At 52.4% G+C, this 27,583-nt stretch overlaps 10 protein-coding genes across 10 annotated transcripts; 7 read left to right on the top strand and 3 right to left on the bottom strand.

Annotated features, from left to right (window-relative positions):
* Positions 1-615: 615 nt before the first annotated feature.
* Positions 616-968, top strand: PG997_000864 (diphthamide biosynthesis protein; the record flags this gene model as incomplete). Its single annotated transcript, XM_066805179.1, has 2 exons — positions 616-816; positions 894-968. The coding sequence occupies 2 exons, from the start codon at positions 616-618 to the stop codon at positions 966-968; spliced, it is 276 nt and encodes a 91-aa protein (XP_066674952.1).
* Positions 969-5,226: 4,258 nt separating this feature from the next.
* Positions 5,227-11,597, top strand: PG997_000863 (SPO22-domain-containing protein; the record flags this gene model as incomplete). Its single annotated transcript, XM_066805178.1, has 15 exons — positions 5,227-5,407; positions 6,036-6,269; positions 6,314-6,642; positions 6,686-7,078; positions 7,146-7,342; positions 7,411-7,597; positions 8,291-8,408; positions 8,470-8,826; positions 8,889-9,040; positions 9,092-9,829; positions 9,888-10,015; positions 10,065-10,489; positions 10,539-11,105; positions 11,166-11,341; positions 11,394-11,597. 15 exons carry the CDS (start codon positions 5,227-5,229, stop codon positions 11,595-11,597), a joined length of 4,386 nt encoding a protein of 1,461 aa, XP_066674951.1.
* Positions 11,598-12,092: 495 nt separating this feature from the next.
* Positions 12,093-12,626, top strand: PG997_000862 (DNA-binding protein; the record flags this gene model as incomplete). Its single annotated transcript, XM_066805177.1, has 2 exons — positions 12,093-12,193; positions 12,320-12,626. The coding sequence occupies 2 exons, from the start codon at positions 12,093-12,095 to the stop codon at positions 12,624-12,626; spliced, it is 408 nt and encodes a 135-aa protein (XP_066674950.1).
* A 115-nt stretch (positions 12,627-12,741) lies between these two features.
* Positions 12,742-13,236, bottom strand: PG997_000861 (protein-tyrosine phosphatase-like protein; the record flags this gene model as incomplete). The annotated part of the gene is made up of 1 exon (XM_066805176.1): positions 12,742-13,236. One exon carries the CDS (start codon positions 13,234-13,236, stop codon positions 12,742-12,744), a length of 495 nt encoding a protein of 164 aa, XP_066674949.1.
* An 866-nt stretch (positions 13,237-14,102) lies between these two features.
* PG997_000860 (short-chain dehydrogenases/reductase) lies at positions 14,103-14,562 on the top strand (the record flags this gene model as incomplete). Its single annotated transcript, XM_066805175.1, has 2 exons — positions 14,103-14,165; positions 14,236-14,562. 2 exons carry the CDS (start codon positions 14,103-14,105, stop codon positions 14,560-14,562), a joined length of 390 nt encoding a protein of 129 aa, XP_066674948.1.
* A 679-nt stretch (positions 14,563-15,241) lies between these two features.
* Positions 15,242-16,721, top strand: PG997_000859 (uncharacterized protein; the record flags this gene model as incomplete). The annotated part of the gene is made up of 2 exons (XM_066805174.1): positions 15,242-16,499; positions 16,585-16,721. 2 exons carry the CDS (start codon positions 15,242-15,244, stop codon positions 16,719-16,721), a joined length of 1,395 nt encoding a protein of 464 aa, XP_066674947.1.
* A 932-nt stretch (positions 16,722-17,653) lies between these two features.
* On the bottom strand, positions 17,654-19,108 carry PG997_000858 (uncharacterized protein; the record flags this gene model as incomplete). The annotated part of the gene is made up of 1 exon (XM_066805173.1): positions 17,654-19,108. One exon carries the CDS (start codon positions 19,106-19,108, stop codon positions 17,654-17,656), a length of 1,455 nt encoding a protein of 484 aa, XP_066674946.1.
* Positions 19,109-20,127: 1,019 nt separating this feature from the next.
* Positions 20,128-20,964, top strand: PG997_000857 (mitochondrial 37S ribosomal protein mS23; the record flags this gene model as incomplete). Its single annotated transcript, XM_066805172.1, has 2 exons — positions 20,128-20,468; positions 20,592-20,964. The coding sequence occupies 2 exons, from the start codon at positions 20,128-20,130 to the stop codon at positions 20,962-20,964; spliced, it is 714 nt and encodes a 237-aa protein (XP_066674945.1).
* A 383-nt stretch (positions 20,965-21,347) lies between these two features.
* On the bottom strand, positions 21,348-22,831 carry PG997_000856 (uncharacterized protein; the record flags this gene model as incomplete). The annotated part of the gene is made up of 3 exons (XM_066805171.1): positions 21,348-22,076; positions 22,297-22,407; positions 22,478-22,831. The coding sequence occupies 3 exons, from the start codon at positions 22,829-22,831 to the stop codon at positions 21,348-21,350; spliced, it is 1,194 nt and encodes a 397-aa protein (XP_066674944.1).
* A 1,031-nt stretch (positions 22,832-23,862) lies between these two features.
* On the top strand, positions 23,863-26,177 carry PG997_000855 (uncharacterized protein; the record flags this gene model as incomplete). The annotated part of the gene is made up of 3 exons (XM_066805170.1): positions 23,863-23,988; positions 24,060-24,917; positions 24,972-26,177. 3 exons carry the CDS (start codon positions 23,863-23,865, stop codon positions 26,175-26,177), a joined length of 2,190 nt encoding a protein of 729 aa, XP_066674943.1.
* Positions 26,178-27,583: the final 1,406 nt, after the last annotated feature.

The raw sequence follows: 27,583 nt of genomic DNA, 5'->3' as shown, positions 1-27,583 counted from the left end.
ACGTGACTGCACGTAAATGGGGAGAGCCTATCGCCATTCGTCTTCAATCGGACGGACCTCGTGCTTGGGAAACGGACATTGAAGGTGAGATCCCTCGGCGGATGGAACGAGACGGTTGGCTGTCCGGGCTCGTCTACTAGCTGGGCGCTGTTGCTGGGCCCTGGTGACGCAGCGCAACCTGCAGCATGTGATTGCCAGCGCTTTCCCGCCCGTGTCTGTGTCTGGGGAAGAGAGATGGATGGATCACCCAGCGTAAACTGCATGCGGCTAGTCTTGACTGTCAGCTCTTTTACCCCAGGCTTTCTGCCCATCAGCAGCCGAGTCACCAGTTGAGCCCAGTCGCAAGCCCTGGAGAGTGCTAAGGGAACAGAAAAAGGTGGCTGATGCCCCTAGGTGGCAACTTGTGGCTGTTAAACTTTGCCTAGCAAGCGAGCGAGGGGTGACTGATATCAATCGCTGATTGACGGCTGGCCGCCGCGGGGCTCATTCAGCCCAAAAAATTCCAGTATTGCCCCCAAGACTCATCACATTTTCGCATCGTCTTCTCGACACTTGACGCGACAGACCAAACCCCAATAAACAATACCCCTTAAAGAAGTCCATTCACTTGCAATCATGTCGGCCGATGAGGAGATCGCTGTTTACGATGAAGTCGAGATAGAAGACATGGAGTTCGACGAGGCGCAACAAATATACCACTACCCGTGCCCATGCGGCGATCGTTTCCAGATCGCACTTGAAGACTTGCAGGACGAATCCAATGACATTGCCGTCTGCGGCAGCTGCAGTCTTATGATCCGTGTCATTTACGACAAGGTAGGCTTTGATAAGGAATTCCCAACTGCAAGTTACAATTGCTATGTCCCCAAGCTAACAATACCCTTCACTCACAGGACGACCTACCCAAGCCTGATCCGGACCCTCAAGCCCCCGAACAACCCGTAGAGCAGGTCCCCGTCGCCGCTTGAACTCCCTCCGGACGACTATAATCAGGCATTATATGGCAGATCCGCTTCTCGGCAATGCAAAGAAACACTCGAGCATCTAGCGCTCACATGGGAGTACTAGTGACACCCCGAATAGTTTGAGACATGCCAATAAGCCGCACAGGTTTCAAGAGCTCTGCGCCACGACAAGTTACGCCGCTCGATTAGCATGTCAACACACTACGCCTCATCACCAAATAGAGTACGCCGAGAGGCGTTCGCTACGACTGTTCCCGGCTCGTGCTATGGAACCTCTCGACCACCAGAATACGGCACTCTCCAGGTCCCGATTAGGTCCGGTACAACGTCCGAGTCAGCTCGCGACACCGAGAATGATCGTGGTCTGTGGCGAGACGTCTCCAACATGCAGCAGGGGATCTCCGTGGGATGTTCTTCGAATAATGGAAAGGTCTCATTTACGAAGTCTCTGCTTGCCGAGGAATGAAACCCTAGTAATGCAGTCCCGAACTCCATGATAAACAGTTCAGACATCGAGGTGCCCTCCTAAATAAACGCCTTCCGAGTAGATTCCTCCAATAAGTCCCGTCAAAAAACAAACTCCATGCCTATGCAAGTGGGTATCTCATACTTCGTCGTGGTCTTGCGTCGTCCTCATGCGCATATTTGCCATTTCGCGGTTCGCAGTCTGGGCGGCCTATAACAGGCAAAGCCCTGCGACCCCAAAGACAATCAAGCTGAACATGGACTTGTCCAGGCCTGGCGCAGGCAGGTCGGCCGCGGCAGTAGATATCGTCTTCGATGTGTTTGTTGTGTTGATCTTGGCTGAAGGCATTGCCGACATGATGTCTGCAGAGAAAAGATGTCAATATGGTTTCTCGACGAGGCTTGCTGCATAGGCCTGCTTACTGTCGGTGGTGTTTGCAGGTTCGGTATACGATATCGAAGTTGCAATTTCTTTGTAGGCCACAGGAAGTTGCGCAGATTCAACAGCATATGCCGCTGGGACTGCGCAAGCCCAAACAAGGCACTTCAGTCGCATTGTGGTGGTCGATTTGAACGTCTGTCGCGAAGTTCGCCTGAGCACTCCCGAAGGAGAAGTAATCGCTATCGAGAATTGGTCGAGGTAAACCCTTCAAAGCTTTGCGGATCAACGACGGAGGATAAAGGAGCTTCGCGGGACAGGGCAGGGCAAGGAGAGACAACTTTAAGATAGATACTGTGGGGGGTATATTCGAGGTTCAACCCACAGCTAATGGCACGACATCATCGCCAACCCTTGCAGGACAGGGGACAGGATGTTCTGTAACCTGAATTGACGGATCTCTGGCCAGGCTCGAGCCAGCATCCCATATATTAAATGGCCCCATAACAAAACCATGGAACATGCACGGCGCAGAAAAGAGCTTACTGGCTTCGCCCAACTCCCTCCTCACTTGGCCGCTTGTTGCTATCTTTGAACAGGGGCCGTTTCAACAAGGGCCGATACAAGCGTCAGCCAGTATCCACCATCCCTTCTTGCTCCCACCCGAGTCGTGTCGGCTTGCCTTTTGGCTTGCCCTTGGTGCCCTCTTGGTGCCCTTGGTGCCTTTGGTCTGGCGCATCACAGTGATAACTCCTGCCGCTATTGGCTTTTGCTGCGCGAAAAAAATGCCACGCTACAGTGTAGTAGGCACTAAAAAAGACTCCCAAGATCGTCATGGTTTCGGGCTGAACCGTTCGAACGAAGCCCAGGATTTTTGGCTCTTACTCTCGCAGCACAGCCAGACAACGGACCGCACGCCTCCCCCCTGCCTCCTGTGTCAAATTCTAACTGTATACTACTTCCTACAGGCTACAAGGCCTGCAAGGCTGTGATCTACGCAGCGCTATACCCAAAGCTAACGTAGCCAAGGCAACTGGGCGTAATGGGTTTGCGGTTTGCGGTTTGCGCACATGTGGCAGTTCTGTCAATCTGGATTCCGCTCCAAGCCATCCGAGTCGGCTAGGTTCAGAAGATGCCCATCGCGCTTGCATGCATGTCTCGGACTCTGCTGCGGACTCTTCCCCCAAGTCCCCTTTGCTTTCCGCCTCTGCAAACCCATTGTTCTAGCTGTCTACTATTGCCATACTTTGCCAGCTAGCGCCATGACATCCCCTTTGTCCGTAGAGGCTGCTGCGTCCATGTTGGTATCTGAGACAGACCTGTACGGTTGACAGGATGCAACTCAATCATGATGGAATGGTTCGCGATAAGAAGACCTGGAATAGGTGTGTCTGGGTCATGGTCCCAGTGTCGTCATCGGGACAGGGGTGTGCTTTGGAAAGCAGCGGGACTTTGGTCGGCTGAACGGCATAGGACGGCCAGTTATCGTCCACGATTGCACACGCAACGCTTGAGGCAGCCAGAATTGTGGCATCACAGTGACCAAAGCCAAGGAGGCTGATAAGGAGGGACACTCTTAGAGGAGCGTTTCAGTCTCTTCGTCTCCTCACCTAGGTAGGAAGAGACAAAAAGCGCAGCAACGGTCCAAGGTCGGATCATCTGCTGCATCTTCTGGCCCGCCTTATGTATCGGTTACGTCGAGTCTCCTGCAGTTGCAGATAGATGCAGAGCGAGCTTCGAGCTTCGTATGAGCGGCCAATACTCTTTGCGGGTTTCCGTGGCTACTGACTCATGCAAGTTAGACGGTGAGTGCCAAGATGATCGAGGCATGTTTCTATTCGTATGCACCTCAGCTAGATAGATAGGGATATGTGCGTTGCCTAGGGTTGCATTGGATCTCTTTCGTACTTTACATAGGTGCACTTGTTTACGGTCACGAGGTAGGTCGGTGAGCGCCACGTCAAGATTGCAGGGAGAGAGGCTATATTCTTATGCTACACCAGCGTTCGGTGTACACGATCCGCAAGTAGACAACCAACAGGTTGTACGCAGTTGTTTACCTGGAACTATGTACGCCCGCTTATTTGAAGCCGATACTGCAAGGCGGCTCTGGTCCTTTTGGGTTTCTCGCAAAAAGGCGGTCTTGACATATGTAGTTGTTACATAATTTGGGAGCAACCCACCGCACTTGTTACGTGTGTTGCGTGGGCTGCAATGCAGTGCTCTCAGCAGATCAGATGGGATGCACAGCGAAGGCGGACCGAGGTGGTGATAAATAATGGCGGTGGTCGGGCATACATGAACTCCCCAGGAACAGAACGAGCTCTGCCAGTGACCAGACCAATGCCGTCAGGTTTCTCTCTACCATCGGCGTCGCTAATCGGGGGGTGGTGTGTGATGATGTACATTAGAGTGTCTAGTCGGCATAAAGGCGTATAAAAAACCATGGTGTGAACCCCGCGTTAGTCCATCCCGTATTCCCCTCCAGCTTTTCTCCCCCTCGGTTCGGTATGCGGGTGTGGGTTGCGGTTCTTTTTTTATGGACTGGATTGGATTAGGTCGTCGTGCAAATGAGTCTGGTGTGTATGCACGGTAGAAGATGCCATGTGTAGGTACTTGAGCATGTGGGCGAACACACGCCTATTTTGCGGCTGGAGGCTATGTACCGACATCATGGATGCCAGCATTCATTCAATGCCACATGCAGCCAGCATCTACTCGTCTATTCAAGTACTCTACTTTTGTACTCTACTTCTTAGGCTAGACGGCCAGCCAGCCCAGCCCAGCCCATCAAATTGATCGTCTTTGGCGGGTCTCTCATCTCTCTGCCTGCTCCAATTGAGCAATTGCCTGGACGCTCTACCTAGGCAGTTAATAATAGGTTATTAAACGTGACCTAACTTAAGAGCTTTTTGCGCAGGCAGCTGGCTGGCTGAGCTAAGAAGGTTCAACCGTAGCCGCGGAACTGACAAGGGAGCCTTTGCGCCGCAAAAATGGCTGCAACCTTCAAACTCAACGTCTTTTCTTTTCTTTTGTCGCATTCAGAATCCTGATATCCGGTCTCGACTTTGTATATATTTATAGACGGAGGGGACTTTTTCGACGACCAAGGGTGCATATCCGTCATTACGGTGGGAAATCGCGCAGCTCGCCTGAACTGAACCTCCGCTTAAAAGGAAGGAAAAACAAAGCGCAAGGAGGGCCAAAAAATACAACGAGCGCCGCCAGAGAAGGACAAAAAAAAAAGCTGCTGGCTGTCGGAACCTCCACAGGCAGATCAGCAAGTCTGCTGCACCAAGCCGTGGCCTTCACCTCCATGACCCACGACCTACTGGCCCATTGCGTAACCTGAAGGTCCAATGGGAGCTTTCTGCCTTCAAGGCAACCGGAGCGTCTGAAGCAGGAAAAAACTGAGAAATGGAGGCAAATGGCAGCCAGAGCCATGGCGCTGCCAAGGACACGAACTCCGACAACACTGCTAACGGCAACCATGCTGCTACAAAGTCCAAGGATAGCACACCCATAAGCAGCACCACGCCTACCCATGGCCATGAAGGTGCCAATAAGAGCCCGAGGAAAAGACGCAAAGTCAATCACGGTATGTTGTGCTCTGCTGCTAAATTCTCCGGCCGTCCTCTTGCCTCTTGATGTCCCCTTCTCAGGCTGGGCTCGGTGCCTGAGGTCGTATCCCAACGTGGTCATGGGCTAATTTTGGCTCGCGTTCCTACAGCTTGTGTCTATTGTCGTCGATCTGTAAGTCTTCGAGATGGTCTGCGAATCCTCACTATTGGGTCCACGTCTGCGTGTATGCGTATGCGCGCAATGTCCTCCCTGCCCATGGTCGAGACCTGATCTCTCCCCTCCCTGCCCGCTGCCGGAGACTTCACTCACTCTCCTGACCCCTGTTGAAGCAGCTTGCACATGGCTCTGCGCCTCTTTTGCGTATTGAAGCTTTTCTGGTGTGACATATGGCTAACAGTGCCGGCCTGCGGGCCAACTAGCACATGACTTGCGATCTCGTATGTAAGATCTCTTCCTGCGGCGTCAATGGCTGAACAGTATCTGCCTCTGGCCTTGCACAAGAGAAAAAAAAGGACTTACTGAAAATTTCCGTTGCATATAGGAGAGACCTTGTACGAGATGCATCAAGCGAAACATAGGGCATCTCTGTCATGACGAGCCGCGAGATCCGGACTCGAAGAAGTCCAAAGCTGCTCATCCCCCAGGTGCATCTGGACAAGACGAATCAGAGGCACAGCCGGATCTGGCGCGAAATTCGATAGACCAGAGCGCTTCTACGGCCATGGGTCCACCTTCTTACGAGAGCCCTGGGGCTTCTCAAGGCACCAAGGCTGGGTTCGGCACAGGCGCATTGGGCCAGACAAACCCCCTACAGCTTGTGTCACCGAATCCGGTTTCCAGGATGCAGGCCAATGCCTCTAGCAGCAGCATGAACCAATGTAGGTCCTGTAAAACCTTTATGAGCGTCTAAACCCGCAGCAAGCTGAGTATCGTGTAGTCGCCGGTTTCTCTGATGCCTGGTTGACCGCCCAAAACCAATTTCACGACATGCACAGCTATAACCCCCAGTACATGCTGGCCCCTGAGGTGACCCATGAATTCAACCTACTCAACGAGTTTCTCAACACCAGTCTACTTGATGACGGCGGCACATTACCTGGAGATCCAAACCATCCCTTCAGAGACAACCAGTCCGATATGGCAGGCTTTCTAGGCGGCCCCAACGCCATGCTGCCCCCAAGCGCCGCGCACAATGGCTCGATGCTTCCGCCCAACGCCGACCAAGGAAAAGCCATCCCGAGGCCTACCAGTGTCATTCCTGCCGATAAGACGCGGGAGTTTTACTTGCAGGCAGCGGATCCTTCTGGCAATGACACCCCCCGAGGAGCGTATGCAGCGTGTCCTCAAGGCCAAATATGATGCCGGTCTACTAAAGCCGTTCAACTACATCATGGGGTATGCCCGCCTGGGCACATACATGGACAGCCACATTGCGCCAGCGTCGAAGCAGAAGATACTGCGGCAACTGAACCAATTCCGGCCCAAGTTCCGAGAGAAGATGCACAACCTCACGGATATGGAGCTGATCTACGTTGAGATGTGGTTCGAGAAGACCTTGTTGGAATACGACCGAGTCTTTGCCGCCATGGCGGTGCCGGCCTGTTGCTGGAGGAGAACAGGGGAGATCTTTAGGGGCAACAAGGAGATGGCCGAGCTGATCCACGTTCCGGTTGAGCAACTTCGCGATGTATGATGCTCTGCCCGTGCAGTACTCACTGACTGTTCCTCCACGTTCTTTGCTGACCCCAGAACAGGGCAAGATCTCGTTACATCAAATCTTAACGGAAGAGTCACTCGTACGATATTGGGAAGAATTCGGAACGATCGCCTTCGATCCCGCGCACGACACTCTCTTGACGGCCTGCGCGCTCAAGAGCCCGGATGACCGATCCAAGGATCCCATTGTCAACTGTTGCTTTTCGTTTATGATACGCCGAGATGACTACAAGATGTAAGTGCACCTTTGCCCATGGTTGTCGCGCTCTGTCGTTTGTCCACTCAAGCTGACTACCTTCTCAGACCCTCATTGATCGTCGGAAACTTTCTCCCCACGACCCTTCTCAGTAACATAACCCACGAGGTTTCCTACCAGTCTATAGAAGTCGAGCCTTGCAAATGCCTAGTGCTAGAAGTGCAGTTGTGGAGGATCTTGGTGAACACCCATCTGGGTCGAGCTGCACTTGCTCACGATCACATCGTGCTATTTGTATTTCGGTTTATTTTGCTAGAATATACCCTAGAGGGCCAGTTGGGAGATACCCCCTGCGATCACCATGTGATGTCTGGATACCATGTATTGAATTCCTTTCGCATTCCGCCAGTGAGGCGGATGATGGTGTCAAACTTCATCGGGTTCACTTGGCCCAATACACAATCTTCAATTAATGATCGATCACCCCTCCAACCAGTCCTAGATTAGGTACTCATGTTTGCCAAATATCTTACCATATCCCTACTTCTAGAATTGGTAACATTTGCTAATTGGCTAGACTGGTGCTATCCATAATCAAATATGTACTTACAGATAGTACCTGCCTAAAATCCATAGCAACCTTGATTTTCAACCTGGCAGGTATTGAACTTGGAAGGTGCGGAATACAGCGATATCCTAAGCCACGACGAGGAAAGTGCCACCGGTAGTTCAGACCGACCTAGATTGGAGCGACTTCCTTCAGCCCTCCTTCCTGGTGATGGCCTTGGAATAACGCATTGATCATCCTTTTCAATTGAAGATTCCTACCTGGGATCCGACTGCAACTAAATTCATTGGTCCTTGACCGCAACTTTGCGTTTCTGGTGACTGCTGTGACCTCGAGCTCGTATACCCTGCTGTGCGCACGTACGATCAGTCCACGACATAATCAAACAACAAGAGCGAGAGACAAACTGGATTCTGCAGTATCTGGCTACAACTCTGCATCTCTCTTTGAATGCGCAGTACGACATGGCGGCACAACCCAAGCACGATGGCCTTGTTAAAGCTCGGGAAAGGGAGAGTCGCGTCCACTCCTTCATCTGTGAGCTTCTGTTCATCATAAAACTATAACTGGGTGTATAATTGCTGATTCAAGTACGAAGCTTCTTGTCGCAACTTCATTGCGCAAGTAACAGACTTGAACGAGCAGAGCGAGCATCGAGAGTTGGTTGGGAAACTTCAAGGCCAAGTGTTTGCCCTCAAGACATATACGTTGCGAACCCTGGACACACCCACCCGCAATCAGCTCGAAGATTCAGCAACAGTTCTATGGAATCTTTGTACACGGAAAAAACGACAAGAGGGCGAGGGTACTTCGTCAGGCCACTGCAAGGTGTTGCTCCTGGCCCGGATATACGCATTCCTGTTGTTGGCCTTGCCTGACATGAAAACAGAGGGGCAACCCAATAACATTATCCGCAAATTCAGATTGGCAGTCAAGACAGGTAGATCATGTATAGGTAGGCCGCAGATGTCTCCTCCCGACACTCTATGCATGCATACGAGACTAAAACCTACACAGACGGCAGCGAACTCGAGTTTGCGCTTCTTGCCCTGCAGAAAGCCGCGGATTACAACGGACTGTTGCATGATCTGCGGCATCAACTGCCAGAGGACGAATTGGGCGTGTCGAAAAGACTCGAGGCGGAACATCTTGTTCTTCGCATAGTCTTGGTAAGTTTTCCAGGCGATGTGCTTGCCGATAGGCTCTAACAAACAGGACAGGCTTGGAAAGAGAACCGGTTGGATGTCGCCGAGCATATATACGGCAAAACACAGTCGTTGCGACACAGGTTGGAAGCAGCAACTGCCGAAAGACTTGCTGATGCCATATATGAGATCGGAGAAAGTTGCCTTGGTAAACAAGACTTCGCCATGGCAACCAAATGGCTCGAGCGAGCATACGATTATCTCAGTAGCCAGGATCTTGAGATGCTCTCACGAGACGGCATCGAGCTCCAGCTGACTATCTCACAGGCGCTTGTACGTGCATTTCTCGGCTTAGACACTGTTGAGAGTCTCCAAAAAGCCGAGAACCTCGTAGCATCCCTCGAGTCAGAAGCTGGTGACAAACTTGTCGTCCTACTTTTGCGGCTCGATGTTCTCGTGAAAGCACCAGGTGAGGTTTTTGACAGTGGCACATATGCCAACGTGCTGCGACGAATAATGAGAGCCATGGACCTGTCAAGTACCACTTTCAAGCTAATGATCAGTCGCATCCGCAAATTGGATGACAAAGGCCCAGCTCTTGCTTGCCAAGTCATGGACGAGTTTCTAAAGTTGCATGTACTGCTATCGCGAAAGGATGACTGGATTGAGCGCGCACTTACTCTTCGTGTCTACATGTCAACAAGCCAGCGGAACTCTCTGGATACTGTCAATGGAATCCGATCCTTGTTGGACCATGTTCAACAATCATCAGAGAAACCACTAGCAGCCCATGCTGCCCTTGGGATTATCACGGTAAGTAACATACATAAGCCCCAATGCCTATTGGCTCATAGAGACTGATCGGTTTTAGCTGTTGTGGAAAAAGATTGAATCCAACTTTCACCAGGGGTCCCCTGATATGGCTCAGAAGTGGTGTCAGCTTGCACTTCATCCGGCTCTCTGCCAGTGCGGCCCCGTCAATGCAGCTAAGCTTGCGAGGTAAGTACTGCTATACTCCGATAAACTCCCACAATGCCAACTCGTATAGGAAACTGTTACTCTGTGCCCTTGAGCATAACGATCTGGACGGGGCGAAGGAGGCCTTATCATCGATGAGCGATGTCGCCAAGGCCCAACCCATGACAATCTACTTGGCGCACAAGTTGGCCGTACAAAGTGGTGATTGGGACATGGCTGCTGAATGTATCGAGCGTATCAGTCAATCATCGTCGAAGGATCTCAAGTTCTTATACGCGTGTTGCATTGAAGCACACGCCAGTGACGACAAACTGTCTGCTTTGAAAGCTCTCAAAGTTTTGGCAGACAAACACGAATTCAACCCTGACAGTCCTGTCCATCTTCCGGCCTTGCTTCGAGTTATTATTCGTCTTCTAATGTCCATGTTGTCCGAGGGCTCGGCAGATGTTGATAAGGGACTGCTCGCTGAAGATCTGTGCCACGTCTTTGAAGGAGGTAAGTAAGCCGGCGCAAACATGGGCGGCAGGTCACTTATGCACGATAGTGACCAGGATCCTCCAGCGCAACTTACGCGATAAAGAGGGTTCGAAGCTATTTCCGATCAAAGAGCTTGATTGGTTCTGCAAGAATGCGTACAACACCGGTCTCAAGTATACGGAAAGTTGGAATCTTCATTGCGTCGCCAGTGTCTTCAAATCTTGCATTAAGATCATATCCTACTACCCAAAAGACCTACCAGAGCAAGATTCAGGAGACCTGGCACTCAGACGACTGTTTTGCAACTTTATGCTGGCAACAACGTATACAGCTTTGGCGCGTACCGAGGACAATGTCGAGGAACAATTACAACTATACCTGATGGTCAGAAAGCACGTCGAAGCTTATGATTCCGAGTTTACAACTTGTCTCCATGGTCTCGACGAAGTCTCTGCCGAAGATCTCAGATTGAAGATGGGGTCGTTGTTGGTATTTGATTTTGAGGCTGCAGTGTGTTTGAAGAGCTGGGATGACCTACCGGTTGTCGCACGCAAGATGGGAATAATTCAGGATGTGGAGACACTGCAGGCTGCAGCAGACTGTATACTCAGAGCCGAGGGTTCGCCAATTCAAGGTATCTGCGATTCTGGGACTGCCTTCCAGTGTTACAGCAACTAACCGAATGCACGAGCAGTGATCTATTCGACCTTGCGCATTCTGATCAATGAGATCTGGAAGTTAGAGGGCTTCGACATTGAGAGACTTGCAAAGTATATGAGATGCCTGGTACAAGTCACACTGCCATCCAAGACAGAGCTGTCTGTGACGGTGGTCGAAGACGTTTTCCGGTACGTGAAAGAAGCAGCAAACGTAAGTCACCATCGGCGGCGAATTTGGTCTTCGACTGCTGACAGCCAAACAGTTGGAGACACCATTTCCTTCCCTTGAACTAGAATGGATGGCAGCTACTTGTTTCAACCATGGCCTGGATCTGTACGGAAACAATGAAGACGAATTAAGCCGAAAATGGATCGAATATGCGCTGTCGCTAGCCCATTACATCCGAGACGACGGTGTTCTCGAACAACACTTGCAAGACCGGTATACTTCACTCAAGTGGAAGTGAGCATGCGGTTTCTGTGTTGTGGTATTGTGGACGTTAACTGGACGATATCTAATTTGACACTGACGGGGATCTGTGCCAGACAAATCACCACGCATACATGTTTGGTTGGAAGCCTGAGTTTTTGCTGGTATCTTTTAGCTCGGATAGCTTAGATTAGTCGCAAATGATTGAAATATGACAGCTTGTGTTGGGTGGAAAGATCAATGACGTATTTGATGCGGTAGCAAAACGCCATGTTCAGGAACGGCTACAATGCTTTGCAAGATCGACACCCTACCATCTGGCGTTGCTCACCCTAATAATGCTGTATATAAATATATCAATTCTGTCTAAACCATAGTCTACAATTACTCACTCGGCCTCGATATCGTCAGAATGGTGAAAGACGACCAAATTATTATTGAGTAGGTCTTGCTTTTGGTCCTACAATGCTACTGAAGAGACTGAAGAGGCCCTACTGACAGTGACCCTAGGGAGTTTAACGAACTCGTCAACATGACCGCCTCGGACCTCGAGGGATGGCTCAAGGGTGAGTCGTCCGAAAGCGCCGGCTGGGCCAAGGATGACGGGTCCGGGGAGACTGTCGGCCACGAAAGGTACTGTAGACCTCTCCTTTTTCTTGCGAAGAGGGGTGGAATTGAGCGGCCTCTCCATCTTGGCGTATTGCTTGCGGGTGCCCTGCGCGTGCTGACTGACGATATTTAGCGATGTGCGTGAAACAGCGGCCGTAAGATCATTGAGATCCTGAAGAAGAATCCGGAGAAAGATGCCGCCAAGTACGACGAGGACGATTTGCCTCATACGCGCAAGGTCGTCGCGTACTGCAAGCGGCATCTCGCGCAGGAGGGCAAGGCGAAGCAGGACACGGATAGCAAGAGTGCGCGGTCGTTGAAGAATTGGGGGGCACGATCCGCAGAAGGCGGCTTAATCTGTTCTTTCATTTTGCCTGGTGGTTATTGGCTGGGGAGGATGGACTCGCAATGTCCTGATCGTCAGTCAGTGCCGGCGTCAGGACACTCTCATAGATAGACATAGACCATCGCATCTGGTGTCTTGTCCCCTTGACAGACTCGTCAGTCAGTCGATCTGAGACGTTTGCGTGCCTAGTATGACCATTCTCAGTCATCACCCATCATCGCTCAAGTCATTTCTCCTTCGCATCCGCGCTCAACAACAAGTCTTGCCGTTTCTTGGTCTCCAACGGGAGCGACTCGACTCCTTCTAATGTTCCCTCCCCTCGCAGCCCAACCTCCAGCTCCTTCAGCTGCCTCAGGAATCCGTCGTTCGGCCTCATGGCCGGTCTTGCCTTCATGATGGCCCCCAATGCGTCGCGCAGGCTCATGCCCTCCTCCCGCATCAAATAGTAAGCCACCACGGCGGGTGACCGCGAAATGCCGCCCATACAGTGAAAGAGCACCTTGGCCCCGTCCTCTTCTTTCCCCTTCTCCTTCCTCTGCTCCTTCCCCTGTTCCCTCGTCCTCTCCTCCTCCTTTATCGCGACTACTGCGACGCGCGTTGTTGATGATGTCGGCGACGAGCAGCGCTGCGGTGCCGAGGTCGGCTTCCGTCTTGTCTCGGATGCCAATGTGATGGTAGGCAATGCTAGCAAGGCCGCGGCCGTTGGCACCTCCAGGACCATTGTTGTCATTGTTGTTATGTTTGGGCCGGCATCCCAGGGAGATGATGTGGGTTATGCCCGCAGCGGCCGCGACGGCGGGCTCGGTGGTGTTTTGCGGACCGACGAAGAGATAGGGGGAGGACCTCGGCGGGCCCGGCGCCTTTAGGGGGTTGTCGCACTTTGGTGCGCTTGCCCGCCATTTCTTATTGGAAACATTATGGGAAGAGGATTTTCCTTGTCATACGGCAAGCATGGAAACTTGTTGTGACTTAAATGCCGTCTGGCATTTATGTTCTTGGCAATTCAGCCGTGTGACGGGCTACCTCGTATCCATTAATTCCCTTCTCGCCGGTGACTCAACAACTACAAGGCCCTGGCTTTCCCTAGTGACTTGTGATTAGCCCAGTGTGACTTACGAGATAGACAGCCAACCCTCCATCACTGGCATACATACTAGACATCCCTGTCTGGTCTCTTGTCATTGAAAATAAGTCTTGGCCAGGGGTGCCTACCTGTAAGTCGATTATCAATCCACGCTGCTCCGAGTCTGGCAGACGCGGTCGTTCCTTGCGGCCGTTGCGGTCGCTTCGGCGCCTCGTCCCCGCGAGTTGCGGACTACTGCGGGCATCGGTGGGTAGTTCCGCAAACATGCGATCGCGAACCTAGATAGAGTAATCCTTCCCCATGAAACTTCTAAGCATGGAAAGCCAATTGCATAGCTGAGTAACGTACAGGGGTGGCCTGCTACTCTCCTCAAAAAATGGATATATATAACGGGGCTGGATCTCATCGTGAGACACGAAGAACGACGGATGACAACCTCGTCAGCTCTTGCGTGCCTCACTCAACATACCACCACTATATACAACGTCCCTCGTATAACTACAATGCCTTCCTATCTCATCACTGGCTCCAGCCGCGGTCTCGGCCTAGGCTTCGTGACGGAACTGGTAAGATATGCTTTTCCACCTTCACTTATAACTCAGTCACGGCACCCGGGCTAACAGTCATTATGAACAGCTCAAAGACCCCGGAAACATCGTCATTGCCACTGCCAGAGACCCTACCAAATCAGCCGGCCTCCAAGAGCTCAAGAAGAAGCACGGATACGCTCAGCTTCATCTTGTGAGCCTGGACGTGACCAAGTCGGATAGCGTCCACGACGCCGCCGAGGCCACGCAGAAGCTCCTCCCCGATGGCCTGGACTATATCATCAGCAATGCGGGCGTCAACTACAGCCCGCTGAAGAGCCCTCGGTGCATCCCCCAGGCTATACAGAGGGCGGGGGTGGGAGAGGATCTCTATTCAAAGATCAGATGGTTTGTAGGCGGTAACCTACACGCCTAGGTTACAGGTAGAGTGCAATACCACTAAGCGCACGGGTGGTGTTGCAATTGGGGTCTGGCACAACCTCTTACCTATTCTTCAACAACCAAGTGCTGAAGCTTCTAATATTGCAAGCTGGATTGTCACCTACATTACACTTGCAACTTTCTCCCCCATACCTTCTTCCTCATACTCTTACTTCACCCCGAACCCCAAGACACAATCGGCCATCGAATCAAGCAGCTTTCCTACAGAGGAATTGCCCACTCTTCCCCTTCCCTATTCTTCCAAGACGCGTCTCGGATTATACCGTAGACGCGCCCGTTACCTCACCACCTCGCCACCTCGCTCACCTCCTTTTGAGACCTTCGTTCCGGCTGGGTTGACTTGGCATTGGATCGAGGTCGACACAGAGCACTTGTCGATGCGGTCTACCAGACCGTAGACCTGCCATTGGCTTCCAACCTCTTTCCAATCGGCGCTGGCCATATTGGCGTAGACCTGGTTATACCTTCAGTTTCAATCCCCGGGTACGATTTGTTTCAAAGATCCCTTTCCTTGTTGAGCATCATCTTCCCAGGAGGCCGTCTCCAATATTCCTCGTGGCCTCGGAGTCGTTCGTCTCATCGCAGGCTTGCCCTAAGCCCTATGATTCATTTCGTCTCGAGGGTTGAAGACCTGGTGGCCTGAGTCATCTAAGATGGTGAACCAGCTGAAGCGCAAGCGGAGCGGAAGCCCCGTGGCGCTCATCAGGCGCCCGGCTGGCAGGGGCAAGCAGGACAAAAGCCACCTCGAAGGGCTATCACGCGCAGTCAATCGAGCAAGAGTGACCGAAAAGGCTTCGATGGTCGAAGAACCAGCAAGTACGGAGAAAGTATTGACAACCACCCATCCAGAAGCAGCTGGAACGGCCCCAGTGGCCAGTGGTCCGAAGGCAGTGGACACGTCCCTGCCAGCATCTTGGCCCGAAGGGTCGTCGCAAGCACCAGAGACAGAGAAGAAAGCAGATACCGAGAGGGCCGCCAGCAGTGACAGCAGCGACGCCGAGGATGTTCTGGAGATCCTGGAGATCTCAGTCCCCCAGCAGGACCCGACCTACTATGACTGCATAAAAGGCATACAGAAAGAGCACAGTGGAATAAGAAGCTTCGCCGTGAAGAGCAAGAAGAGGAAGCAGGTCCCGACCAGCGACCCCGAGGACGTGCGAAGACTTGCACGTTTCGCCCCCTACCTCAACTTCCTGGAGTTCAAGTTGGAGATGAACCATCGCATCTTTAAAGAATCAAAGGTGGCGGCGACGCTGGCCCTCTTGAACACGCCGGGGTTTTACTTCCCTGCTGATATCGCCGAGCGTGCCGCCAGACTGGTCGCCAAGTGGGAGGACGAGGACTGGAGCGAACCTGAAGACCAGCCCGTGACGCAGCAACAAGCACCGGCCCCGGCACCGGCTATGAATGGCACTGCATCCAACAACAACAACGCCAACGAGGAAGCACCCGCTGTGCAGATTAGGGTTCCCAGCGCACGCGACCCGTTGTTTGGCACGAACGGAATCATGCACGGAGTCATCTCGACCAGAAACGGCGCCGGCCGCAGAGTCTACATGCTGAACCCCCGACTGCCGCACCAGTCGAGCAAAGAATTCGGCCACAACGGCCTGTCCGTCGGCCAATGGTTCCCCATGCGCCTCGTCGCCCTTCACCACGGCGCCCACGGGGCCAGCCAGGCTGGCATCTACGGCAGCCAGAAGACCGGCGGCGCCTTCTCCATCGTGGCCGGCAACTCGATCTACCACGCGTTCGACCAGGACCAGGGCGACGTCCTCTACTACTCGGCACCGCGGGCCCACGAGAACAAGGACCCGAACCGCCTCGCCTCCCCGGCCAGCAGCGGCAGCCTCGCCCTGCGCGCCTCGCACAGCAGCCAGAGGCCGGTGCGCGAGAAGAAGAACGCGAGCGGTAAGTTTCCGTTTACTCTTTTTTCTACCTTTTTTTAGAACGACCGTGGCGCGAACGGAATTCACTAACGAACGATAAATTCTAGGCGGACTCTACGAGCAGTTCAAGCTCGTTCGACTCGGCGCCAACGCGAATGGCCAAGAGACCCTGCAAGAGATCGCGAGAAGCTCGCCCAGCGCTGCGCAGGCCGCTGCGCATAGAAACTGGATGGACCGCGATTAAAAGGGAACAAAGATGGGACCTGTAAATTATGCGAACGAATATAATTCCTGGAAGACTGGAATGCGTTTTTGTGCGATAACGTGCTCGTTTATGATGAAGCGTTTCTGTCGTGGACGGTCGATATGCGTGGTACGCTTTCGTTAATAGGGGGATTAGTGCGCCATGACGCGCTAATCTCATTTTGGGAACGATAGCAAAGTTAAGAGTCTTTGATCGTGGTGGAAAGCAGGACACAGTGTAACAACAGAGTGCGTGGGAGCCCAGGGCCTTTCTGGCGTTCTTGCTGGCTGTTTTCTTCGGGCTGAACTCTCGTTGTGCTGGCGTGTAACATGGCTCATTAAACGATGCCGCCTGTTAATGAGACGGGGGCCGCATACACTCATCACCCCATTATGCTATCTATATACACAAAAACGTATAAGGAGGCGGGCTTGGTATGGTTGACAACTCCTTCGGGGGAGGGGGAGGGGCTGTCTACGACAAGCATGGCGGATGCTCACCTAAGCATAGCCAAAGATATAGTCACAAAGCTTGTGAAGGTCAATCTACTCCCGCTAGACGCCAAAGGGCTTGCGGGCTTCATTAGACTGCTTACCTGACTGGGATTTGGCTGGTATTAAGACAATCTTTTCTCCAGAGGAAAGGTTGTCAGCCAATACACAAGCCTAGATACGGTAATATCATCCTCTCCAAGACATATCAGACGCTAATGATATAGTACCGATGCTCACGTAGAAAATATTGAACAGTTGAGAGTAAGTCGAGTCAGATATATATTTGACTTGATATTCATCACAAGCAGTGGTATCATCCATAATCGTATCCCCAAAATATGGTTCCATCATCATATATAATATACACGTTTTCCTCCGTCTATGTGCGCCCATGGAACCCCTGGTGCCCATGTCCCAATGCAGATGACATCGCCGTGTTCACCATCTGGGACTCGGTGGTACGTAGATACAAGCCGCTCTTGCTGAACAGCTTGTGCAAAAGTCCAACATGAAACTTCGATTCTGCGAATCCAGTTCCCACCGGAGGCTGAGCTCCTCATATACCCCGAGGACGCGGTCCTGGGACCGCGTACAGTGGGCAAAAGACCGGAGAATCCACATGGCCATCCATGTGCTAACATACAAGCCGTCCGTGCCGGCGTCGTAGGCGTCGAGAAAAGCATTCCAGACGCTGTCGAGTCGTTGTACGCTCCAGTCCGACCCATCGCTGCCGTGCTGGGCAAACGATTTGAAAAGGGCGAGAAACACGCTCCCGTGAAGCGGAACTCGAAAGAACTTCATTTCGTCCAAGAACTGGGCAACTCGGGACATATCTCCTAGTCTGACACCGAAGTGGTTGACGAGAATGCGGTATGTGTGCAGGTCAGGTGTTGTCAGACTGGTGCTCTGAAAACCCCGCTGCATGTCTGGGTGTTTTCGTGCAACACGTGCAAACATCAACATCACCTTGGTCATCTTCTTTTGCGAGGTGTAGTTGCGTTCGGGAATGATCTTGGACCTCCTGTCGGTCGCCTTCATCTTGTTGTATAGCCGCTCAGCTGAGGCCTCTTCACCGGACCTCAACAAGCCAATCAGGGCACAGTTGAGGACTGTCGTATCGATGATCTCAGATGAGTTGACCATCTCTCGGTAAGCTGCCCTGACACCACCGGCGTCCATTTTAAGACCGAAGAAATGGATGAGACTGACGTGGTGGAATCGGTTGAAATGGAAGCCACGTGTGTTCATCTCCTGGTAGATCATCTCGGCGAGCGCGAATTTCCCGGCCTTGGATGCGACGTCAAACAGAATGTTAAAAGTAGCCTCGTTGCCCTTGACGCCAACGTCCTGTTCCATCTCTCGCCACAGATGCAGTGCTGCCTCCGCTTCCACGTCGGTGGATGTACCCACATAACGACTCGCAAACGACATGGCCGTATTCCACTCCGTCCTCGACAGTGCAAACCCGCTGGCTTTAGTATCTGCTACAACGGCAAAGTAACGCAGCATGGCCTTTGGGCTTTTGCGTTCGGTAATCCCCAGTGCTGCAAAGAGGGAGTGACGCAGACGAGAAGACATATATGGTATCCGATGCCCAGGCAGTAGCAGGTACAGATCATATATCGTCTCCAGATCCACGCTATGCGGCCGCAATAACCTCGAATAGACAGCTGCCCTCAACTTTGCTACGACTTCCATATCCTCTTGGCTCCCCCGCTCCACCTCCTCCGGTGCAGGTGCTACCAGCTCATGGAGGCGATCCGAGACATTGAGACTTGTATCCTCAGGCGGAGCATATTTCCGCATGTACGGATCTTTCAAGAACTCCAAGCGCTCCTCTACACTGATATCGTCGTAGAAGTCGAGGAAACCGAGCAGCTCTTCCTTGGACATATGCGGGTCTGTATGGGCTGGGAAAGGAGCGATGCTCAGAGCTTTGGCGGGGGCTTGAATCTCAGCTTCTAAGGGAACGGAGGAGCATGTATGGTTCCATTTTTTGCTTGCGGGGGAGATGAGAAGTGAAATAGGTTGGATTCAATGGTCGTCGGCCCACCCGGTTCGTCACAGTGGGATGCAGTGACGAGAATAGTTTTCTCTCTTGGCTCTGATATGGCTTGCCGCTTTGCTGGAGGGAGAGACGTGGGCGGGGGCATTTTGCCACAACCGGAGCACGACTGGGACGGCATGTGTAGCGGCGGTTGAGCTGAAGCCAACATGGTCTTGCTTTATTGCGGCGATTGTCGTGATGCGATCCGATGCTGATACAGAGCGTTGGCGGCAGGGTCGCGGTCGACTGCAAAGTATCGCGCCGTATATCGACCCGTCAATTCGACCGGAGATTTTCATGAGCTGTCCAGCATGTTGGTCCCGTCATCACAGCTCTTCAGGACCGCAGCGACATCAGCCGGGGCTGTGAAACGTCGCGAGATTGGAAGAAGAGAGGAGGGGGATAACAGGTACAGAGGGTCCAGTGGCGTAGGAGGAGGCAGATATCGCCTTCGGAGCTTGGAAGTCGCAACTTTTTTTCAGGGAAGCTCTCGATCTAGAAGGACACGGGCCCGACAGGCCGGGGTTAGGCTAAGCTTCTGCTTTCTGGTGTCTCTGCAATTATCGATAAGCGGCCAATTGAAATCGAGGGCGCTGTGAGATGCACCCAAACGCCTAATCGACATCGGGATCCACCTGAAATTTCCATTGGCGGTTCCGGAAGATCGCTGCCACCGACGAGCTCTCAATTTCCAAGGTGCTGGCCGATGTCCAGAGCTGCGTACAGGCACCAATTCAGACCAGACCTCGGCGAAGAAAGAGCCCCAGTAGCCTTTCTTCCAACGTCGACGCCGCACTTCCGTTGCCCCCTCCTTCCTGTCGCAACGTTCGACTGAGCGCCCGCTCAGCCCCCCCCAATTGCGACCATGGTCCGCGGGCCCGCGCAGCGCCAGATCCGGCCGGCGCGCGTATACCAGACCGTCACGACGCTGATGGAGCACCGCATCAAGCCCCGCCTCGCCGTCCAGCAGCCCGTGTGGTACAAGGTGGTCGAGTCCATACCGCCCTCGGAGATCCTCACGCGGCCCTTCCCGCCGCAGCACAGACAGCCGAACCCCCGCGCGCGGAAAGCGAGCCGGTTATTCCAGCCCCAGAAGCTCGTGTACAAGGAGGACGAGCTGCGCAAGAAGTTCTACACAGACCACCCCTGGGAGCTGGCGCGGCCGCGGATGATCATCGAGATGGACGGCAAGGACGCCCCTCCGCTGTGACTGGAGCAAGGGTTTGAGGCAGCCTGGTATGCCGCTGAGCGGCGAGTGGTAAGTTATGGCCCCGAAGAGGATATCACATGCATGGGGCACTCATGACTAATGGTTGGGTGCTTTTATAGTGTTGTCCAGCGCCAGATGTACTTGATGGAGAACGTCCCCGGCATCACGGAAGACACAGCCTACGACCAGGTGCGAAAGGAGTTCTATAAGCTCCGCCAGGAGGAGGAGATTGAGCGCAGAATCGCCCAAGAGGAGGCCCGCATGGTGGGCGCGTACTTCGGCCAGACCTTCAACCAGGTCGGTATGAAGTTGGAGGACCAGCAGTTCGAGCGGTGGAAGAGATGGGCCACCAGGGAGATTGAGAAGATCCAGGGAGAGCAGACCGCTGCGTACTCGTCATTCGACGCCAGCGAAGACCCGGAAGCGGCAGATCTGGATGTGGACTCGTTGCGAGAAGACCTGGAGTCCACAGCCAACATACCTCCTGCTTGAAATTAGAACAAAAATGTATTTTATGTAGTATACATGTACAAGCATTAAAAAATGTGCAAAACCCCCTGCCTTGCGTGCTTGTCTCGTGGAGTCTGCCGATCTGAGGCTGTTCCTTGCGACAACAGCAGATGCCCCAGAAAGAATGCACGTATAGCCCTTGGTCAGGGGTTGGAGAAGAGCAGCATTTTTGCCATTAAGGGGATCATTGTTCTTATTGGTATCATTGGCAACCAAGCTCGCTATCAATATCTGCTGGTCTATTTTACCACCAACTTCGCTCTCGTCAAGAACTGCATCATACGGACGCTGGACTGATCAATAACAAACCCTCAGGGAAAGAGTCGCTCGTATAGTTGCAATGCCATCAATGCCTGGCATGCCATCTAATGCACTCCAGAAAAGCCCGGGAACATGTTGCCACCAGGGTTGCTGAGCTCTCGAGCCGTGAGCATCTCTTCCACCTTGAGGTTATACTTCCTGCCAACTGCCTTATGTTGGACAACAATGCTGGTAGCGATGCCGGTATAGTAGAATAGTTTTCCGGTCAAGCTCAATGTCTTGACGCGAGCAATACTTTCAATGAAGACAACCTTGCAGGAGTTGGCAGGGAGGAGCCAAAGCATCTTCATCAGCCAAGCCACACCTGCAATGATAAGACCAGTACCGGGGCCATTGGTGACAATGATTTGGGGATAGACTTTTCCAGCTGTATGACCGCTCCGGGGTTCTCTGCTGTTACCTTGGGCTCCCCGATATGGGTATCCTCGGTTCAGGGCCTTGTAGATATCATATGCGCATTGAATAGCGCTGACGGGAACAGTAGCCCAGTGCTGATGGACTGCACGAGCCCGTCGAATCGCGACAATTTCATAGCCACTAACCAAGGACTTGCCCAACTTCCTCTTGGCTTCCCAGTCAATAATCCTTTGGCGTGATGTCTCATCACCATTGCAGATAACCCAGATCCGGTGAATATTGTCAGCCGGCGGGCTGTTGGTAAGCATTTGCAGAAGCTCTCCAGTGTGTCCGCCTGATCCAGCAAAGTAAAGACGGAAACCTTTTTCGATATGATATTTAGTCCCAGGAGGTTGGTTGGCGCAAGCAACTAGAGACTTGTGTCGAAGCTTTCTCGACAATCAGCAAGAGCCGGGGTTGCAGGGGTAATAAGGGAACCTACAGTGAAAAAATAAAGGGTCATAATAAGAAACCACAGAACGACGGGAAATGCCATCACAGCGAACGAAAATCCTTGAGTGGTCGTGTATAGAAAGACAGCAGTCTTCGCGTTACCATTAGAACCACCTACAGAATTGGAGAGCCGGAAAAACATACCAGGAGAAGCCAAAGAGTCGCAACAGAGACCCGAGGAACTGATAAATCAATGCGATCAAGAGGAGCCGGCGTTCTGGCCTCCAGCGCGGATAGCCTCGAGGAAAGGTTCATCTGTTTAGCACCGATATGTGTCAACCTCTGAACAAGCCATGCGACAAGGTCCTTGTCCCAGCCAACTTACCAAGAAGTACATGAAGTAGGCGCCGGAGATGGGAGCCACCAGGCCGGTGCCCAAGTATAGTGCACCGAGGGCAGTAACGTGAAGCATTGCATGGCAAAGCAATCTGAAAAACGAGAGAGTTGACTCGACGATGTCGCTATCAGCCCGTCCTGTACCGGCTGAGGTGGACTTCGTGCCATCAGCAGTAAGGCTTCCTTCTTCAGTATTGGGTGCAGAGGGTTCACCGTGTGATGATTGGTCGTTGTGCCTCAGTCGAAGTCCATTTTCGCTTCCTTTCACTCGAGTGCTGGCAGTAGAAGCTGATTGCACCTCATGGGAGCTGCCCCTTGACGGCAGCAATGCGTGGTCTGCCATGGCGAGTTCGGAGATCACCAAAGAATACTGCTCCCACTTCGTTTGTAAAGTCTGGCTGATTTGATCTCTGCTACATGGCAATAAGGTTACAAATCTGGGCAGTTTGAGACAGTCAGGCCGAGCTCGATGTGTTCATCCAATGATCAATTGAATTAGTGTAGCTGGGATGTAACAACACCCTAGCAAGCATGCACCTGCCTCTTGCAGATGTTGGGGCTCTGCCAGCACTCGAACGGCGCATTAGCGATTAGCCGCAGCTTCTCAGGGCTGTTCGCATTAGCGTAGCGGATGTTAGCCGCCAATAGCCGGCGAAACATTGGCATCGAATTCCTGGCCCATAGTGGTAGGGACATTTGATACCTCCATGACGACGTCCAGTTATTAACGTTATTTTATAGCTTTCATATAACTGTTATATGAGTGCTGGTAGATAATTATTAAGTATGTGGCTTTTACCTAGTGTTACTTTGTATCCGACCTACATGTTGATCCGGAGGGTGGTGTACATAAGTAGTCCGGGGTGTTGTTAATGACACTTCTGCCCATCGCGGCTGTCAATAAATTTAGACGCACTAGTCTCCTAGCGTATGCGACTCCAAAATCAATCCACCAATGTTGACATTCTAGCTGTTTACTTTTGATTTCCCATCCTGCTGTCATGTCGTATCTTCAATCAATATTAGTTTGAAATATTGATGTATGTAAGTAAATAGGTTACCTGTTCCTCCCAGTCTGGCTTGGTTTAGGTTTGACTTGTGGTCATTGTGACGTCTTGCCATCCCGTCACGTAAAACCCAGGCAGCCCGGCCTCGCCTCATCTCCTTCCTGCCTCACCAGGCAGCCTAGACCTTTCCCCAGGACGGCGGCTGTGGCTTGCGGCGGACTTTTTACCTGCTGCTTCCCCTCGGAAAGTTGCGTAATTGCACATGCAAGAGAGGCGCTGGGATTTTGACCCTTTGAGAAGCAACTCTGATGAATGATTCCACCTCTTGACTCGGACAGTCAGTTCGCCTTGATTGGAGCTTCACATCATGCCAACACTCCGGTCAAGGAAGTTTCTCAGCTGCTTCTATTGCGGCAAGAGAACCAACCTGCGCTTCGATGGCCGCCAATCTTTTCTCTGCTCCCACTGCGAAGCTACCAATTGGTTAGACGAGGTATGTACGATGCGAGAGTAACGCCCCTTCAATCAGACACATGGTTGCTGATCAAAATCCCGGTATTCTAGCATGGAGATATCACAGATCCGCCGACCTCTACTCCCCTGGATGCTGCGCCAGCTGTGGCACCCCAATATGCCAGGTCGTTCAATTCGAGAATGCCATCGGAGCAGCCTGCCTCGTCTCCAGACGGTTCAGCCATGGACTCCATCTTCTGCGCGAGTTGCTTGAAGAACCAGCATATCTACACCGAAGCCCTACGCCAGTTCGAGATCCCCGATGACCAGAGCGACCCGGAGTACAACGACAGAATACGAGCTTTCCGCAAATGGAGAGCAGATCTCGAGCAGAGGTACCCGCAAGTATGCGCTACGTGCGAACCCAAAGTGCAACGGCAGCTTAATAAAGCCAGCTACACTGCCAAGACCGACCACCTTAGACGCGTGATGGATCGGACGAGAGAAAGACGGCGCGAGGTCAAGAAACGTGGTGCACTAGACGTGGTGGATTCCGCCGGGAAACTGGCATGGAATATCGCCTTTGCCCTGGAATTCTGCTGGCACGCCTCTGTGCTTTGCGCGCTTTTTGTGGAAGACGACGAGATTGCTGCTACCACCCACTGGCTCATTGCCCCTTTACGGAACACCTGCTACTATGCTTTGATGTTCTCGCCTGATGCCGACCGGTTCATAAAATGGTCTATCAGCCTAGGCCTCGCCTCCTTTGCATGGAACCCAAGGTTCAAGCAGACCATTCGAGGCTTTACATCGCATATATTCGGTGTTGGCCAGTGGTACACATACCAGCTCGTTATTCTCTTCATACGGCTCACCTGCCTCTTCGTGTCCCAGTATAACGACTCGAAGGGGATCCCGGCAGCTTCGCAACTAGGAGCGCATCTCGTGATAGCGCTTTTAATGTTCTATGTAAGCGCGCTATTACCATATCATATTCGCATCACTGTACTGATACATAGCGAGGTTTATACGATTTCTGGGCGAGTTGTGCGTTTGGACACCACGCCCCTCTTCGGGGCAAACAAGCCGGTCAGCCTGGTTCCAGCAGATGAGCCGAAGCCTCCGCCACAGGGCAAGCGTGATGACCTTGGGAGTATCTTGGACGAAATTCTGGAAACTCCTCCCAGACCCAATAAGACCCGCCAAGAAAATCCTAGCTTGAGTTCGCCCCTTCGCCATTCGATGAGCGCAACTCGGCCACAACAGCCGCCGCAGGCGCCATTTGAATTGCACCCTCGACGAGTTCAGCCTATGTCTGGGTTCGGGTCCCTGCGGCTCTCTGATGAGTCTTCTCAAACTCAGCCTGGGCCCCCAGCGGCCCAGTACGGCGATGAAATGGATTGGGCGCCTTCTGGATCGCAGCATCGAGCATTCAGCACTCATAACCCTTTCAAAGTCAAGAACCCAAACCCACGTTTTAGCGATGCGCCCATAGAGGACAAGCCAGGTCCGTTTTGGTATAAAATCCCTCCGGCACCGACCACCCCTGCGCAGCGTGTACGTAATCCTCCTATGAAGCCAATTATCCGAGATAGCCCCAAAGATATCCCGGAGAACTTCTTCTCGACCACGCGCAGAGGTCCTGTCGACATCGGAAGCCCGGCGCGGAACTTGGAGCAGAATAGCATGGCCTTTAAAGAGTCAAGATTCCATGCTCCTCAGGCCAGGGACGAAGCTACGGAGGGTCTATCCAGGTTAATGGGTTCGTTCAGCCTGAGCCCAGAACCGGAGAGCCGTAGGTTCGGGGCACCCAGGAACAAAACAAATGTCTTTGGAGCACCCAACCACGTATCCCATGCTCCGGTCAACAACAGCAGGGTCCGTATGGCGGAATTGATTATACTATTTGGTGCTCTTTGGGCTTGGATAACAGCCCTACAATCAACAGAGCAGTATGCCCCTACTCTGGCTCTTGGGGCCATTATCATCAATCTTGCGATGTCGGTGCGGCTCGCTGTTGACCTTGGAGAATCGCAGATCCAGCAGGGCAAAACACAAGCACTTCTGCGCTTTTCTTGCGTGAATCTGGCAGCGCTGCAGATTCTGGCAGCAATCGTCCTGTTATGGAGATTATGGATGGATAGCAACACCACTGTCGCGCATGGTGCGTATGGCAGCACCTTGATCGGGCTGACAATTATACATCACGTTTGGCATGTCTTTTGTTAGGCATTTTGGAGGAGTACTCATTGCTATAGAGACTAGAGGGAGTGGGCAATAGTAGAGTTTCTGCGCTTCACGGCCCATCTCGTTGGGATATGCTGTATTGGCGCCCGGCATAGCAACGTCAGGGGCGGCATCGGGATTATGCATGGCATGGAGTTGGGAATGGAATCACTTGGAGTTTCTAGGAGAGTTGGTTTTCATAATACCCGGCGCATCAGGAGGCAAATTTGATGAAATCGCATTCCCTAGTTCCATTCCAGGAGCTGGTAAGCACCGAGGCCTAAGACAGACTGCAAATCGAAAGGACAGTTGTTCTACACCGCTATATACTGTACAAGGAGATCGAAGACTTACCATTGGCCAATCATTAGCACCGCCCTTCGGGTTTCGCTGTTCGTGCTGCTTTTTCAAATGTCAGCAAGTCGTATGAAACCGAATCAGCATCCAATAGATTGAGCCAAATCAAGTGTTCACGTACAGTGCGGATACAGTAGATCCGTCTTGGACATACTCAACCCGGAGAACAAACGGAAACCGACGTGGATAGTATGCTTTTCGATGACGGGTAGATAAAGCACTAGACAGTTTCTATACGCGTTGGGACGAGCCCCTGGTCTTGCTCTAAAGAGCTACGTTTTTATGCATAATTGCCGAATTTGGTTGTCTTTACGCGTCTCCAAAGATCCTTCTCGTGAAACGGCGTAAGCGGTTGCCGGTTGTGGCCTTTGCGCGTAGATCGCGCCCGGATAACTATCGTGAACCATGATCGATAGCGCAGAGGGTCGGGCGACTGTCAGGCCACCGATGCTGCCACCGACAGAGTGGTAATCTCAATTCCATGTGGTTTTCTGTTTCTACCCCGTGCAACTGGGTCATAAGCATGTGCATCAAGCTTCCATCAGTCAATCCATCTGGGTAGGATTTTGCGGGCAGGATGACATTGACAGAAACAAACTGGGGTCTGCCCAAAAGGTGGGAGGCGGCTCACAGGGGCATGCCAAGGATACTTCTGCATCATGTCGCCGGTATATATACTTACTTGGCCGGGAACTACTATAGTCAGGCTACCAAGGCTAAGGTTAGCATAGAGTGTGGAAGGCTGTCTCTATCCATTGACATATAGACAGGTACACGCATCTTTGGATTTGATCGCAGTCCCTTCGCTAGGTAATTCGTCAACTCGTCAATTCGTCGATCCGCTAAATCGTGAAATCGGCTACCGATAAAATGCAGGAATCTAACCGCATTCGAGTCCCATGCGCGTTCTCGGCAGCCCGCCTTTTGCCACGGATTCTGATCGGGGTCTGAACTTGGTGCATTGCCGTGCCTGATGGTAAAAGTAGCGCCACTGTCGGCCGATCTTCCACTGCTTGTACTCAATTTCTTCTAGTAAATGAACCCCTAAAAAT

Source organism: Apiospora hydei (assembly GCF_038363865.1).
Source record: "Apiospora hydei strain CBS 114990 chromosome Unknown utg000002l_segment0_segment0, whole genome shotgun sequence".
In the NCBI taxonomy this organism is placed as follows: Eukaryota; Fungi; Ascomycota; class Sordariomycetes; order Amphisphaeriales; family Apiosporaceae; genus Apiospora; species Apiospora hydei.
Note: the sequence above shows the minus strand (reverse complement) of the source record. Positions and strands in the feature narration are given on the sequence as shown.